This window comes from Primulina eburnea, chromosome 4 (genome assembly GCF_022965805.1).
Source record: "Primulina eburnea isolate SZY01 chromosome 4, ASM2296580v1, whole genome shotgun sequence".
In the NCBI taxonomy this organism is placed as follows: Eukaryota; Viridiplantae; Streptophyta; class Magnoliopsida; order Lamiales; family Gesneriaceae; genus Primulina; species Primulina eburnea.
Window position 1 is genome coordinate 44,725,042 of NC_133104.1, and position 15,881 is coordinate 44,740,922.

General features: G+C 34.7%; 3 protein-coding genes across 5 annotated transcripts; 2 read left to right on the plus strand and 1 right to left on the minus strand.

Moving 5' to 3' along the window:
- Positions 1-4,663, plus strand: LOC140829478 (uncharacterized). Its single transcript, XM_073192741.1, has 4 exons — positions 1-559; positions 3,413-3,910; positions 4,049-4,258; positions 4,457-4,663. Exons 1-4 carry the CDS (start codon positions 86-88, stop codon positions 4,535-4,537), a joined length of 1,263 nt encoding a protein of 420 aa, XP_073048842.1. The 5' UTR covers positions 1-85; the 3' UTR covers positions 4,538-4,663.
- Positions 4,664-6,895: 2,232 nt separating this feature from the next.
- LOC140829999 (protein PROTON GRADIENT REGULATION 5, chloroplastic-like) lies at positions 6,896-8,109 on the minus strand. Its single transcript, XM_073193280.1, has 2 exons — positions 7,760-8,109; positions 6,896-7,123 (listed from the first exon to the last, which is right to left on the minus strand). The coding sequence occupies exons 1-2, from the start codon at positions 8,084-8,086 to the stop codon at positions 7,019-7,021; spliced, it is 432 nt and encodes a 143-aa protein (XP_073049381.1). The 5' UTR covers positions 8,087-8,109; the 3' UTR covers positions 6,896-7,018.
- A 2,563-nt stretch (positions 8,110-10,672) lies between these two features.
- On the plus strand, positions 10,673-15,129 carry LOC140829480 (heterogeneous nuclear ribonucleoprotein 1-like). Of its 3 annotated transcripts, XR_012117471.1 has the most exons (4): positions 10,673-10,997; positions 12,051-13,221; positions 13,900-14,125; positions 14,835-15,129. XR_012117471.1 is itself a non-coding variant. In XM_073192743.1 (2 exons), exons 1-2 carry the CDS (start codon positions 10,776-10,778, stop codon positions 13,146-13,148), a joined length of 1,320 nt encoding a protein of 439 aa, XP_073048844.1. In that variant the 5' UTR covers positions 10,673-10,775; the 3' UTR covers positions 13,149-13,557. The 3 variants fall into 3 exon arrangements, 1 of the variants encoding a protein (XP_073048844.1); XR_012117472.1 differs by lacking the exon at positions 13,900-14,125; XM_073192743.1 differs by lacking the exons at positions 13,900-14,125; positions 14,835-15,129 and having other exon boundaries at positions 12,051-13,557.
- The last annotated feature ends 752 nt before the right edge of the window (positions 15,130-15,881 follow it).

A 15,881-nucleotide genomic window follows, 5' to 3' on the forward strand; every position in this document is an offset into this window, starting at 1 on the left:
CATAAACGCTTGTGTCACAATATAAAACATAAATGGTTTTCAAGTTAAAACATATGTGTGCATCGTCGGGTGAGTTGAGAGAGAAATGGAAGGGATTCGAGCAACTGCCATAGCCTACTACGATAGAGCGACCAGAGGAGAGAAAGACCTGGTGAAACAGTACTTCAACAAATTCGACATCAAGGGGGACGGGAAAATCACCCTCCAACAATACAAGAACGGGGTCGCGAAACATCTCTCCGATGAGAATATCTTCAGAAAACTGGATGCCAACGGGGACGGAGCCCTGGATTTTGATGAGATCACATGTCTTTACTACATGGAGAAGAAACTCGGGTTGCATAAATGCGCCGGGTGCCGAGATTTGCTCGTCGGAGCCTACTTTTCTTGCTTGCGTTGCGTTGAAGATGGGTTGGGTTCCGAGTGTCGTCTGTGCTGTGCTTGCTACCATCTGGGAGAATTTAGCCATAATCACTCGCTGAGTAACTTCTTGGATCAACATTCTATGGCTAAGGTGATGAAAAACCACACCCCCGATGCACGGCGAGATCGGAGAAAGGTATGTTTTGGAAGTTTTTGTTCATATTTCATGGACTTTTTCTTGCTTGTTACCTTATTTTTCATGAATTTCATATTTTTAGTTTTCAATTGAAAAAAATTTGGATCTAGAAATAAAGGGTCGATGTCATATCTGTCGTAATGAATATAGTTGATTGGATTCAGCTAACTGATTAGTTGAAAGAATCCACTGGTTCATAAAAATTGTATCGTACGAGTGTACACGAGATTTTTCTTACATTGTACACTGTCGGTGATAAAGTGAGCCTAGCTTTTACATTTATTTTCAAAAAGGGGCTCAGATTCAATCAATAATTGGTAAACTTGATGGGAAATAATGACGAGTTTAATTTCAGCTTATTTGAAGGTAAAAGTAGAAAAATGTGTTAAATTTTGAAAAAGAAAATGCTCTTATTTGTCGGGAGTCAACGCCTCTGATCTACAATCATTCATTGGACACGGTTTAGGATCGATGTACAATTGATGACTTACATAAGAGTTTGTCTAAAGACGACAGGGAAAGGTCAGTTAATATCTTTTCACCAACCAAAAGTGATATAATACATGAATTGCATAGTTTCACATCAATAATTATTTCTTTGCTTAATTTTTTTTTTTCGGTATTTATTTGCTTAACTCGTTGCTCTTAAAGATTGACTTATTTAAAAATGAAGGCACTTGCATCAAATTTTGGTGGTTTATTTAATGTCACTCCAAGACTCGGTAATACATATACATTAATCGAACTTTCATTACATTTTGATTGTCATTTTTAAATAAAATGTTAAGTTGTAGTTAAGCATTAAATAAAATCATATTTTTTAACTTTGAGAAAATGACTAAACTCGAGCCGGAACTGTCACGTCTCGAGACCATGGTTAGTCGACATTGACATTGTTTTACAATCATACAATTGAAAACAATTAGCATCGTAGTACAATATAAACCAAAAACCAATCTATTACTCATAATTAATCATAAAATTGTCTTTACAATGTAAATTATTAAAACGATAAAAATATGTGGAAGCGCTTACTACTTACTAAGTGAAAACTAAAATATAATTTGGAGGGTAGAGTAAGGGGTGATCACTCAATAAGCGGGGGTTTTTCGAGCACATACATAACAAATACACATGAATTTTGAAAATCATATATCATATCATGCATAACATGATTCTCATAACATGTCATCATACTAACCATAAGCATAATTTTGGCCAAGACACTGAGGTTCTTCTATTTTCTATGGTTTACTGATATCAGTCCCTAACTTTTACTCATCTAAGAGGGCGAGAGCGTATAACGGTTACAATTCTACTGTATAAGGGCCATAAACATATTGTGCATGCTAGATTCCCACCCATATCCTGAATCCTTACAGTGCCAAAACATAAAACATACGATAATCGTATCAAGAATGAGTAGAAACAGAATAACGGTGCTGGATCGAAACTTTAAAAAACGAAATAATTCATACACTACATAGAACATATTATAAAACAAGTCCACTTACCTTAGATCTGGAAGAAAATGTGAATAATTCAGAAATCATAGAAGAATTATGCAACCGACACTTCGAAAACGCAGTATCACATCTACCAAAAAATCATCCGCCTTCCTTGCGCCTTATTGAACTATTGGATCGGGCTCAAACTTGGACATTACGTTCACAACTACATCAAATAAATTATGAACGTAGAGATCAGGTTTGAGAGTGTTTTTAACCTGTTCATGAACGAAAAACCGTAGGTATGCTGTTCCCGCTTAAAATCTGAGCAGTTTTCTTGCGAAGAGTATATATAAACGAAAAAATAATCGTGGGATTTGGCTGAAATTTGGATATGTTATTCAAACATATGAAAGCATATTCTGAACGGTGGAGATCGGATTCTAAGCACGTGGGCGAGAGAAATAATTTTCTGAACTTGGACAGAACTTTGATGACACTCAGCAAAATTTTGGAAAGGAATTTCAAAAATTTGGAGCAAAAACTGAAAATTTTGAATTTTTGAATGGTGTGAAATTTTGAATGATATGGGTGATATTTATAGGGGTGAACTTAAAAATCTTATCATAATTTGGTTGATATTTCTTCCATAATTTTGAGATAATTCCTCCATAAATATCGAGATGTTCCTTCCATTCATGTTACATCACCAAATTCTGAAACTAGATGGTTGCATGTAGACTGCTTTCTTGTATATATTCATTATGTATCTGGACTGTACTGAAAATTCGCTAGTTTCTTTGTTGAACAAGCTGTCTTGTAAACAATATTTCCTTCCAATTATTTTAATATCTAGCCTTTATTTCGAATTTAATGTATATCTTGTATTGGATTTCGAATTTCATGTATTTATTGGATTAGAATTTTTTTTGAATACTATGTATTATTTAATATTTTAGAATTTATTGTTTTTACAGCAATACCATAATCAGGTGTAGTTAAAGATGAAGAACTGCGAGCAAACAATAAAGTACAAAAATCAAGTGTAGATTTTAAGATAACGCACAACTCGGACAACAATTATCCTTGACTTCTTAGATGATTGTAAGAATTGACTGAGATTTTGTACCACATAACAAAGATCGGGTCTAGTAACCATGAGATATATCAACTTACCAACAAGTCGTTTGAAGCACTTGAATCTGGTAATAAGGAATCAACATGATTATATGATGTCCAAGATGGGTGTGTTTTAGATCTCCACCAATCTCGAGGCAAGTATGTTTTAGTAATAAAGTGTTAGTTATAGAAATGGCTCATAATTCTATATTACAATGGATTTACACCTCAAATTTAACAGATTACTTCGCTTCTGTTAAACAAAATTTATCAATCATTGATGCAGAAAGAGTTGGAAGAACTCCGGCAGATTGCAAAATCCTATTACCTTGCAAGCTCCCAAGAAGTCCAGGACTTAGCACACAAATTCTTCGACTCCATGGATATGGATGGAGATGGTAAGGTGGATCTCTCTGAATTCCTGGAATTCATGAAGGAAGAAGGCTACACACGAATGCAGAATCCTAAATTCTTTAGGGAGTTAGACGTGGACGACAATGGAACCTTAGATTTCGACGAGGTCATGACAGCATATTACATTAACAAAAGCGGGCGCCCGTTCTGTGACAATTGCGATAATTTCATACGAGGAATATATTTCTCATGTGTCGAATGCTACAGAAACCCTAAAGACTCGTTTAATCTGTGCTGCGATTGTTATCGTTCTAAGAAATGTGATCACAAGCATGATGGTCGGGCTCAATTCTTGGACAACTTTGCGTTGTTGGAAGCTATGAAAAATTCGCGTCCGACGCAAAGGAATGAAAATGATCAACAAAATCAGGTATATATCTTTGTTAAGTACAAACACTCTAATATATATATATATATATATATATATATATATATATATATATATATATATATATATATAGTCTGATGATGTTGTATCATTTTGTGAAAATTTAATTTTTGTTGGCAGGCTAGAAGTCCGGTGCCATCACAATCACAAGCTACGAGAAGTCCAATACCATCAAAGACACAGGAAAAAATTCCTGCAGTACCATCACATACTACGACAGCTAATCCTGCACCTAGTTATACAAATAATGTTTTCTATAATACATATATTGTGAACCCTCCTACTCCGGTCACAAATTATCACAACGCCGTTATTCGTCCACCAAACCGGGTCAGTATTTTTTAATTTTTTTTTAAAATTATATTCTAGAATTTCAATTGGCTCAATTAATATATCTAAACATGTGAAAATGGAATTAATACGGACAGTATATATATATATATATATATATATATATATATATATATATATATATATATATATATATATATATATATATATATATATATATATATACATGAATTTCAGAACCACTGGGGGTTGGCACTTAGAGCATTGGAGGCGGCGCTGGCTATTGCAACCTCCGTGTCCATGTGTACCATCATGTGAAATATTGATCCAAAAATGTCAGCCACTTAATTTTATGCATGCATTTCGCAAGTTCATAATTTGGATGTTCGAATTGATGTAGACCAATTACTATGAGTTTGATTTGTTCTACTAATGCTTTCTCAGACGAGTCAGTTAATTCTTTTGTTTTCTATGATTTGAAGATTTATTTTGAGAAAATGTGTACGAAAATGTAATTTATGCTTTATTTTGTATTGAATTTTGATTTGTAATATTTATTCATGAATTATGTATATTATACTCCGTTCCAATTTTTCTTTTTCTTTTTTTCCTTGCTTGATTCCCAGAACTATCCACCACAAATTGTCAGTTGCATTATTTATTCAACTCAATGGAAAGATTTTTTCTTAATTTTACAATAAAAATATAATTATAACAAAGGAATTAAAAATTTTGCTTTACCTTAATTTTTTTTATTAAAACTAATAGAATGAATTTATTTAATTGTTTTAAGTTTTTTTAATTATGAAAAGTTATTTTAAGGCTTTTGGATATTTCATTTAATATTGATTTCATAATGTCCGAAAAATTTAGGAAAAATCCACATAGATCGCATTAAAATGATTCGGAGGTTATATATTAAATAGCGAATTAAATGACTGAGAAATCAATATTTTTAGCGATATTTTTTATTTAACAATGATTTTCAGACGTGATGGTTCATGGAAGAAGGTACCCGGACACGGAAGAAATTTAATTTCCATAAATTTACAAGGGAATTCTGAGGTAAATCAGTCATTTAAATAGTTTTGGAGAGGAAAGATATTTGTTAAAAGGGGTATGTATTTTTTTATTTGAACTTTCAACATTTTTATTTAATGTGCTAAACTCACTTTTAATAAATTAACTAGTAACGTTAAATCCTGAAAAATAAAAAGAACAAATAAATATATAGAAGAATAATCCAAAACCCTCATCCCACACTCGCGTTAATCAGAAGCAGAAAAAAAGAAGGGTTGCGGCTAGGGTTCTCGGGTAGAGGTCGAATTTTTCAAATCCTAGACAAATTTCGGCTGTTCTCGAGACATCTTCCAACCGCCGGGTCATCTACGAACCATCTCCGATCCAATACGAGACAAGTTTTAACCCTTCGTTTGACTTATCGATGAATTTTCAAAAAAAAAATCCTATCTCTTCGGGTAGCATGCATTCACGCCATTAAGGGCTTCGAAGGTATGCGTTGCTATGTCAAACTTGGATTTTTGTATGTCTTATTAAACGACTATAACTTTGAAGGGAAAAAAAAATTATGAGTTACATTTCATAAAATTATTTTTGAATATTTTTATACGAGGATACGAGGATGATGAAGTATTAAGGAAAATGTTGATTTTTTAACTTTTATATTGGTTTATAAAAATATGAGGTAAGGAAAAAATGTATTTTTATGTGTTCAAGTATGAAGAAATATGTTTAATGTACGTCTTATTTTATTATATGTTACTTATTATTTCGGAAGGACTTGCTAGCACACAAATTCTTCGAGTCTATGGTTCGTTAGTTTTCGTCGAAGCAGGTGAGTATGATTAAGTTGGTGATGGCAGGCGAGGATGAGTTGTTCATGGTGGAAGTCACTCATCCGAGTCATTCTAGTATTTTCGTATTAAATAAATTTGAGTTTATGAATTTTGAAATATTGGTTTTAAGTGAAATATTATTTTAGTACGTAATGGAAAGAACGGCTTCTCGTGATATTTGAGTTTATGAATTTTACTAATGAATTAAAGAGGAGTTGGGGTTTAGCAATTCCAGGTACCTTATCATGAGTAGTAGCTAGCTAATGTTGCTAACACGGATATTCAAAGAACGGCTTCTCGTGATATTAGTTTTTAGTATATGAATCCAGATTTGCTAACAGTACCGGCTCTTCGTATATATTTTTTTAATATTGAAAGGAATATTTTATTTCTAAGTAATCTTTGTTTTTTATTTAAATTGAAAAATAAGAGTTTTGCATTTGTACACTAATCTAATTTGATCTAATAATAAGGTTTATTCCTAGACTTGGTTCATCTAATATAATCTTGGTATTTATCCACTATGATTTGTTTTTTGTATTTATCTTTCTGCACTTGCACAAGTTCAGTATTTGAGATTATTTTTTTTTTGTGATTCATTCACAAAATTACCATGTTGCTGATGTGTGTTGAAGACACGTGAAGAAACAACACACACGCACACACACACACACATTCATACATATATATATATATATATATATATATATATATATATATATATATATATATATATATATTGGATATCTTCCCCGTTGATTATTATTCATTAGAATTATTTTAGCATTAATTTGTAATTTTTAAAGATGAATCCTTGGACTAAAAAAATATCCAATTAAATTTCTTGGAAGTAATATGAGAACAATCTAAAACATCTGTAGACCGAGAAACATGAAAATATAGATACAATAATTAACAAAGATGCTCATCCTTTTACTCGTGATCACGCAAGAAATCCAAGCCGTTCTCCATTCTTCTTCGCAATTCGAATCAATGCTTGCCGTTGCTTTGGGTCTGCCCCTATTGATTTGCAAAACTCGGTTATTACCTGAAAGTTTTTATGCAACATCAAATTATACTTTTAAAAAGAAATACTAATAACAATAAGAAGAAAATAAAGCAGTTTGTATAAATTATGTTATAATAACAAAAACCCAAAATTATTCTCAAACTAGTTAGGATTCGATATCTGCTCTGGTTTTTATCTCTTGGGTTAGGGAAGAAACTTTATATCTGTGTAAATGAGTCGTAACTATTTTAACTTTCTATAATTAATAAATGTCGTAAATTTGTGGTATGCATTATTACCAAAACAAAAGTTATAGAAGATTCCTTAACCAAGAGTTTGGCCCATGCAATATGAAGTGCATGTCTTCTTCTTTTTTTTTCCTCTGCCATTTTCAATTAGATTAAAAAATGCACAATTATTTTGATAATTGATTCGAATCCAATATTTGTATGTGGTCATATAGACTTCCGATCATTCTTCTAAAGATTGACAAATTCATGTCAAATATTAATCGAGTGCTTGGATTCCAGACACACCTTGGCTTATATATATATATATATATATATATATTCAAGAAAATTTTGATGAGATCTGCCCAGAAGCATGATTATATGTATCCAATAATTTTCAGAAGATCACACCGACAGATGTTTAATTAACAGTGAGTTACGTTACCTGCGAGTGTAGAGCGATGGCTTTGCCCCTCAGTTGATTGAACTTCTTCTTCCCAATAATATTACGCGCCACCACCACAACTGGAGCGAAGATGCCTTTCCCTTCATTCACATTCCTCATCACCGGACGCAACCGGACCGACCGCGCCACCCTGGAATGTGGCGCCGCCGCCGCCGCCGCCTTGGACTGCAGCGCCATGGTGTTGTCTTCGCCTCCGGAGATGGACGTGCCCCAGCTTCCTAGAGAAGCAGTTGCGGAAAGCGAAGTAGCCATTTTTTCTGTTGGGATGAGATCTTGAGTTGAGTGATAGAAGATTTTGGTGGTCATTTGTTTGATGGAATATTTAGAGCCACAAGAAGTTCTTGTTCTAGATTTTTCTTTTCTTGAATTTGTTATTAGTAAATTTAGGAGAAAAATAACATTAGATAGCCCAAAAAAATTCATACTAAATTACTAGATAATAAATTATTAAATTAATATTGCTCCCGAAAATTATTATTTTCGAAAATTATGATAAATAAATAAGATAAATATATTTTTATTTATTATATAATTATACCAATAGTAGGCACATGATATATTTTGCTTCAAATTAATATAATCTTAAACTAATTATGTGAAACTGGCTTCTTATTAATTGACATTAATAAAATAAGTTAAGTAGCTTCATAATTATAATTTGATTTTTACTTTATGGTATTTATTCTTAAATTCATTAATTTTATTTTAAATTATTAAAATTATTTTTTCAAATATTTTATTCCACATATCATCATTAAAAATAACATACCTTTCAAATAATAATTTTGTGTGAAATATTCGAGCTAGAGTGAAACTGTTTGGAACAATAACAAATCCACATGCATATATGTATGTATATTATATGGTGAAACGAAAACGATGCACACAATGTATCATACACAAAATCAAACCAAAAATTAATCAAGCAACCCTTAATCAAGTTCGAGATCAACTGTCTTTTTATGTCAACCTTAACAACCAGTTTGATCAGAGACTGGCATCAACTGTAACACTGCCCCTTGATCTCCTAAAACTTTCCAACTTTTCATGTTCTTCAAAGCACAAGGATCCAAACTTTGTTCTTCCTTGGGGTGACATTTTGGTGTATTTGGCTCGTACTCATGATCTAACACAGCATTCTCCTTTTCGTGCCTCAGCGGTGCTACCTTAGCTTTCACTGCTTTCCACTGACTCAAATTTTCAACTGGACTAAGCACAGAAAGCACATGTTTTTTCCTATCGTTAGCATACAAATCTGATCCAATCACCTCGATCTCTTCATTCTTCAAGCCAAGATTTTGCTTTAAAACACTATTTTTCTCATCATTTTCACTGTCACAATTGTCTCCCTTATCTTCGTTGCTACTTAGGTCATCTTCAAACTCGTAGCCGTCGTCTTCTTCTTCTTCGTAGATCTCGTCTGTGCTGCAGTTACGATATCTGTGATTTTGAGGGTAGGATTTGTTGTTTGTACATGGTGTCCTTCACGAAATTCTGGAAATGTCCTTTTCGAAATCCTGGAAACAGCAACGATTCTTTAAGTCGAGGCAAGGATAAATCCTTTATCCACAAGACGATATTGCCCGTATACAAGTGCTTTACGTTAACGGCAATCGTCCCTAAGATACAACGACTCCTATCTAGAGTAGTAGCACAACAAACTCTAGACTTCGACGAACAAAGAAATGCAAGATCTTTCAAGTGTGTATGAACAAAAATCTGCAGCAATATGGAGAAGAAATTCGATGCAACAAAAGTGTGTAAATGAATGCATGTAAGGGATATATATAGAGCATCAAAGATTGTCTTGAATGAACACAATATTTCGTGTAAAGATCCAACATTTGATGAGTAGCCACCTTGTTTCGATGAAAGGACGCCTTGTTATTCTTCCGCACAGCAGTGCACGCGCACCCGCACGAGAACTGGCGCGGCCGTGCGCCATGTTCTGTCCGCGCACTTTGAAAACCAGAGTGGCGCGCGCAGCTGCGCGCTGCCTTCTGTTCGCGTGCAAGAATGCGGGCATCCGCGCAAGGGCGCACCAGCTTCTGTTTGGACACCAACAAAATTTATTCCTTCAAATAATTTTGGTCCAAAAAAATTAATATTGGTCAAAGACCCAACCGCACCACGCCGCGCCGGGTCGGACGGACGCGCGTGTGTATTTAATTCACCGAGACCTAGTCTAGTAGCGTGAACCAAACGGTGCTTAGTATATATGTGAGGTCAAAGCGCGTAAACAAAAACAATGAGACTAATGAGTCATTAAATTAAGGGAAAATTATATTTTTTTAATCATATTTATTTATTTTCTAACGATTATGGTTGTTAATGTTATCAAAATTTAATCTTAATCTTGTATCATTTTAGTTTGGTAATTTTATTTTTTTCATCAAGAGAGTTGATGTTGCACTATATCATATACCAACCTATATGATTTTTTTTTGAATAGTAGATTATACTTTTTTTATTTACTAAAAAAAATTTTGAATGCACAAGCACCTATGACTAAATTTAATCTACATTGAAAAAGAAATTAAAACATAATTTAATTAGCTTATATGAATAAATTTTTTTGGAATATATTTAGCTATAAAAAATTTAAATCCATTTTACATATTGGGTTTTTCGGAGAAAATGCTGAGAGAAATATAAATCCATTCTAAATAATTTTTCCTTGAATCCAATGTTTCCACGAAAATAAAATATCTCTCCCGTTTTTACCTCTTCCACCGATAATAATAATTAACAATAATAAATAAATAAATAAATAATAACAAATAAATAAAATGTTCACTCAAAAAAAAAAAAAAATTAACTTCGAATCTCAGCCCTCAACCTGGAACCTCATCTGATCCCAGCCCTTCATATAAAGTCACCTCTCTTTTCTTCGCTACTATTCAGCAGTCGGCTGAGTTAGTTCACGCAGCTGACCCCAAACCCTTATTACCTTGAACTCAGCACTAATCTCTGCAATTTTTCATCGGAATTATTCATGGATTCAGATCAGGGGAAGCTTTTCATAGGTGGAATTTCATGGGAAACAGATGAGGAGAAGCTGAAAGAGTACTTTCAAGGATATGGAGAAGTATTGCAGACGGCGGTGATGAGAGACAAGATTTCTGGAAAGCCAAGAGGCTTTGGTTTTGTCGTATTTTCAGATCCAAACATTCTTGATGGAGTTCTTCAGGATAGGCATGTTATTGATGGCCGCACGGTAAGATTCGTCTGGCTTTTTGTTCATTTTCATTCGTTTGTTCGCGAAATATCTGTGTTCGACATTCGAGTTTTTCTTGGTTTATTTTAGCATCTGGGTTTATGTCAATTTACCTTTATTTTAAATATCTATGTTATCTAGCAAGCTCCAATTAGATGCTTATTGTTTTGGGGACCTAGTATTTGAATTTGTATTTCTTTTGTATTTGGTTTTTGTCGAGACCCATGTTTTCAGTTTTCTCGTTTATAACCACGTTGATTTCATTTACGTGTATGGCATACAATTATCCCATCTGCATAACATGCGTTTAAAGTATAAGCACTTTCCTAGAAAATAGCCCGAAGAATGCATTTATATCTTGAAATTTCTTGTTGTATTTTTTTTTGCTTTTGCTATATCTTCAGTTTTTGGTATCAGTTCATATATTAACCATCATTTAGGGTTGTTTTGCTTCATGGGAGACATTTTTAGCCAACAGCCATTCTGTTCCTGATGGTTTGTTTGTGTTTTGTTTATCATTGTTAAGAATTCTCATTGCATGTTGTGTTATTTGCCTGTCTTAATACTTTAGCATTTATTATGTGCACTGTATGGGTTTTACACAACCCAACTGCCAATTGTTGATAGGGTAGTTTTTCAACACAAGATTATGTCTGTTAATTAATTGTTCAATATTATTTGACTATCAATTCATAGGCTTCTTCCGATGGAAGATACTGTAACGTACTGCTAATCGACATCTTGGTACTATTCTGCTGTTGATTATTTTACGTATTTAGGAAAAGAGAAATAGTCAATAAACTAAGAAAACTCGGCTGATTTTTTTATATCATCCAGTTACTGTTTTTTGAAATGACATGAGCAAGATTTTGGATGATGTTTCATCCATTTATGACGTAAAATAGCTTGTACAGTGGATTAGCACGTGGGGTTGAAACTGTTTGCTAAGTTCTTCAACCAACTCCAGGAAGAACGTGCAGTTGAATTACCCCGCCTTTTATGTGATGATTTTTGTTCTTTATAATGATGGGATTTTATTGTTATACCTGATAGGTCGAGGCTAAAAGAGCTTTATCACGAGAGGAACAGCAAGTTTCTAAAGTTGGAAACCCTGGTGGCGCAAGAAATTTTGGAGGTGGTGGAAGTACCAGAACAAAGAAGATATTCGTTGGGGGTTTGCCAGCAACTTTGAGTGAGGATGGATTTAGGCAGTATTTCGAGACTTATGGTATGGTAACTGATGTAGTGATAATGTATGACCAGCAAACAAACCGCCCTCGCGGATTTGGCTTCATTTCATTTGATTCTGAGGAAGCAGTAGATAGGGTTTTACACAAGACATTTCATGACTTAAATGGCAAGCAAGTGGAAGTGAAGCGTGCTCTTCCCAAAGACGCCAATGTTGGTGGTGGTGGCCGATCTATGGGTGGTGGGGCTGGTGGTAACAGTGGAGGATATCAGGGTTATGGATCTTCTGGTGGTAATTCAAGTTCTTATGATGGGCGAATGGAATCAAAGTATATGCATTCACAAAATGCTAGTGGTGGTTATCCTACTTATGGTTCGTCTGGGTATAATGCTCCTGGTTATGGGTATGGCAATGGTATAGGCTATGGCTACGGGAATTATGGTGGTGCCAACCCAGGGTATAGTGGTCCTGCTGGTGGAGGCTATGCAAATCCTAATACTGGATATGGTGGTGGCCCTCCAAATGCTCCTAGAAGTTCATGGGGCTCACAAGCTCCAGCTGCATATGGCTATGGAAGCTCTCAGTGGGGTACTCCTGGCGGCGGCGGCGCAGGTAACAATGTGCTTCCTACTGGTCAATCTCCAGTTGGTTCTTCTGGATTCGGGAATCAAGGTTATGGTTACAGTGGGTATGGAGGAAATGATGGAGGTTATGGAAATCAAGCGGCTTATGGAGCTGTTGGTGGGCGTTCGGCAACCGGCCAAAATGGTAGTGCTCCTGGAGATCTTCAATCTGGTTCTGGCAGTTACATGGGTGGTGGTTATGGCGATGGAACCGGTAATATAGGCTATGGAAATGCTGGATGGCGATCTGATTCATCAGCAATGGGGTCACATGGTGGCCAAGTTGGCTATGGAAGCGGGTATGGTAGTGGTTCAAATCGATCGGGTCAGCAGCAATAATTTATCGCTTGAAGTCAATCTATTCTTCTTTTGAGGAGCTCTTACAGTTTACAAACTCTCCTCTCTGGCCAAAGTAGGTGGCTCTTGCCAGAAGTCACCTATTCTATGGGACTCTTTGGATTTCTTAAGTTTGTTTGATCATATTTATTGGTTTTACTGTTATGCCAGTTTCTAATAAGTCATACTTCTTCGAGAGTAGTCTTCTTGCAATTTTCTTTGCTTTGAAGTGTAGTTTTAAGCTTGTTTTGTGTAATGTTTGAGATATGCTAGTTTCTATTGAACCTATCCTAGTGAATTGCTGGTGAGCTATTAGTGTTTTGACCTGTAACCCCAGTAGAAAGGTTTGTGTGCTCTGGATTCTCCATTTCCATGATGGTGGTGATATTTCATTGCTAATCTGTTCGTTGAATGTGGCTTACCATAAACTGAATGATGTTTCTTTGATATTGATATCATTAAATGCATGTTGATTTGGTGAACCTTTAGTGGCAGGAGCTCGGATATTTCCGTAATATATAATTCTTTCAATAATGGAACTATCGAAGATCTTAGCTCTAGTTCTTGTTCATAGAGCTGTAATTTTTGTTGGAAGTTCAGCATTATGGCATCAGATAAATTAGTTTCGTAATGGATTTCAGTGATAGATAGCAGTAATGGGATGAATAGCCATAAAGGATAGCGGTAATCTACTGGTAGATACATTTTGGCAATGGTATAATCTTCCTCCTGTATTTGGCCTTGTGTTGTACAGGAGTGGAGGGGCTTGCATAAAAAAGTTGGATCAAAAATTTTCCAAGCAAGCTAAACATGAGCATATTGGATAATCTGTTTAGCATGGAATGAGACTTTAGAGGTGGCTGTGCCTGTTGTGACACGAGAATTAACTTGAGCAGAAGCAGTCCCTGCAGCTGTTGAAATGATATCCTTCAATCTTCCTTGGGTTTCTTTGGGAAGAAGATTCACAGCCATAGATTTTGGTATGTTGGTTTTGTAGGGCTGTTAGGCTGGTTTTCATGTTACAATATTGTGGACGGATTCAGATACAATAGAATTGTTCTCGTCAATTGTTTCATCTAAATTCTAAGGCGACTATTTGGTACTTGTTCAGGAGTAAAGTCTTTGGATTTTCTCTGCTTTCAATTTTAGTGTTAAATTCGGTTTGCTCATACCTATGTTTACTAGCTTTTCCAGGTCTTCACTTGCTATAATATCTGAGATATTTTAGCCTCTCTATAGAACTTTTATTGAGTCAATTAATGGCTAGTTACATTTTGGCCTGCAGCCCTATGAGCAGAATTTGTGGTATGGAATTTTCTTGTCTCTGTAGTTTTTGATGGCGGTGACGTATTATTCCATATTCCATCACTTGGCCAAAACTGGACTTTGTGTCTTGAGTATAGGGTATCATTTGAATTAATTCCCTTGGCAAACCTCTTACAGACGGAGTTCGGTTATTCCTGTCTTTTTTAAATCTTTCTTTCTATTCTGGAGGTAGTTAAGATCTTAGCTGTGGTTAATGTCGATTTGAGTTGTGTTTCCGTTAGAAGTTTGACATTACCACAATTTGTAGCTCATAGTGAATAGATAGCAATGGGTAGTGGTAGTGATTATGGATAGCGGTAATCTACTGATAAATTTTGCCGTTGACATAATCTTTCCCCCTCTGTCTGGCCTTGTGTTGTACAGGAGTCAAGATTCTTCCAAAAAAGGTCTGCGAAATGGCCTCCTGAGACAAACACAAGCGTGTCAAAGGGGTTGCTGTGACTGGGTTGAGTTATGATGAACCGAAACAGGTCCTGAAGCATTCGAAATGGAATCTCTCAAGATTCGCAGCATGGACTTTGGTATGTTGATTTTGTAGGGAGTTGGTTTAGTTTTCATGTTCTGATATTGTGGAGGGCATTGAGATAGAAGAGTACTACTCTCTTGACTGATTCTAATTGTTTCTTGTTCTTGATTCATTGACCTTTCTCCTTTGATACATTTAAATTCACATTTCAATCTTACGCAAAAGTTGATGTTATATACAACATAATGTGAGAATGAAGGAATAAAGTTACATTTTGATGGAGGGATTTGGAGTTAAGATTTGAAATCAAACTTATTCACCTAGGTTGTTTAATTTCTAAATTAATGAATTTAAAATCCTGCAGCTATTATTTGTAGTTATTTTCTGATCACAATGCTGAATAGATTGTGGTTACTTTTTTAATAACAATGATGAATTTCTAATTCTTAATCCATTCAGTCATTTGAAACCATCTACTTCCTTTTGAAATCAAATACTCCAATCTAGATGGACCTTTATATATATGAAACACCTACGATATTGCATGCATCTTCTGCTACCCGTCCTTGTGTTGAAGTGAATACATAAATTGGTCTCTGTCGGATGTGAATTTTATGTTCAGATTTATATTTTGATTAAATTGACACCTGTGAATGCTTGAAACCATCCTAAACTAAGAACCAATCTCAAGAAAAGATGTATTTTTCTGCGATGAAAAATGAATTGAAGTTTCCGTCAAGTTTTACGAAATTCAAAATTTTTTAATATCCATATAATGTTCTTTTTTTAAAAGTTTTTTTTTCCTCAAATGATTAGCTTTTTATTTAAAATGTAATTTGGAATGCATAAAAAACGCAATCCACCGTTGACGAAAAGGTCCTGTTTTTTTCCTAGAATCCTAGGGAAAGCAATATGTACGTGAGAATCCTTCATGTTTCCTCGTA

Excerpts from the sequence above, each read along its gene's own strand:
- LOC140829480 (XM_073192743.1), top strand. The coding sequence starts at position 10,776 with ATGGATTCAGATCAGGGGAAGCTTTTCATAGGTGGAATTTCATGGGAA. Across the intron at positions 10,998-12,050 it reads ATGTTATTGATGGCCGCACG|GTCGAGGCTAAAAGAGCTTT; the intron begins GTAAGATTCGTC and ends TATACCTGATAG.
- LOC140829999 (XM_073193280.1), bottom strand. The coding sequence starts at position 8,086 with ATGACCACCAAAATCTTCTATCACTCAACTCAAGATCTCATCCCAACA. Across the intron at positions 7,124-7,759 it reads CCATCGCTCTACACTCGCAG|GTAATAACCGAGTTTTGCAA; the intron begins GTAACGTAACTC and ends AAAAACTTTCAG.
- LOC140829478 (XM_073192741.1), top strand. The coding sequence starts at position 86 with ATGGAAGGGATTCGAGCAACTGCCATAGCCTACTACGATAGAGCGACC. Across the intron at positions 560-3,412 it reads CACGGCGAGATCGGAGAAAG|AAAGAGTTGGAAGAACTCCG; the intron begins GTATGTTTTGGA and ends TCATTGATGCAG. Across the intron at positions 3,911-4,048 it reads AAAATGATCAACAAAATCAG|GCTAGAAGTCCGGTGCCATC; the intron begins GTATATATCTTT and ends TTTTGTTGGCAG.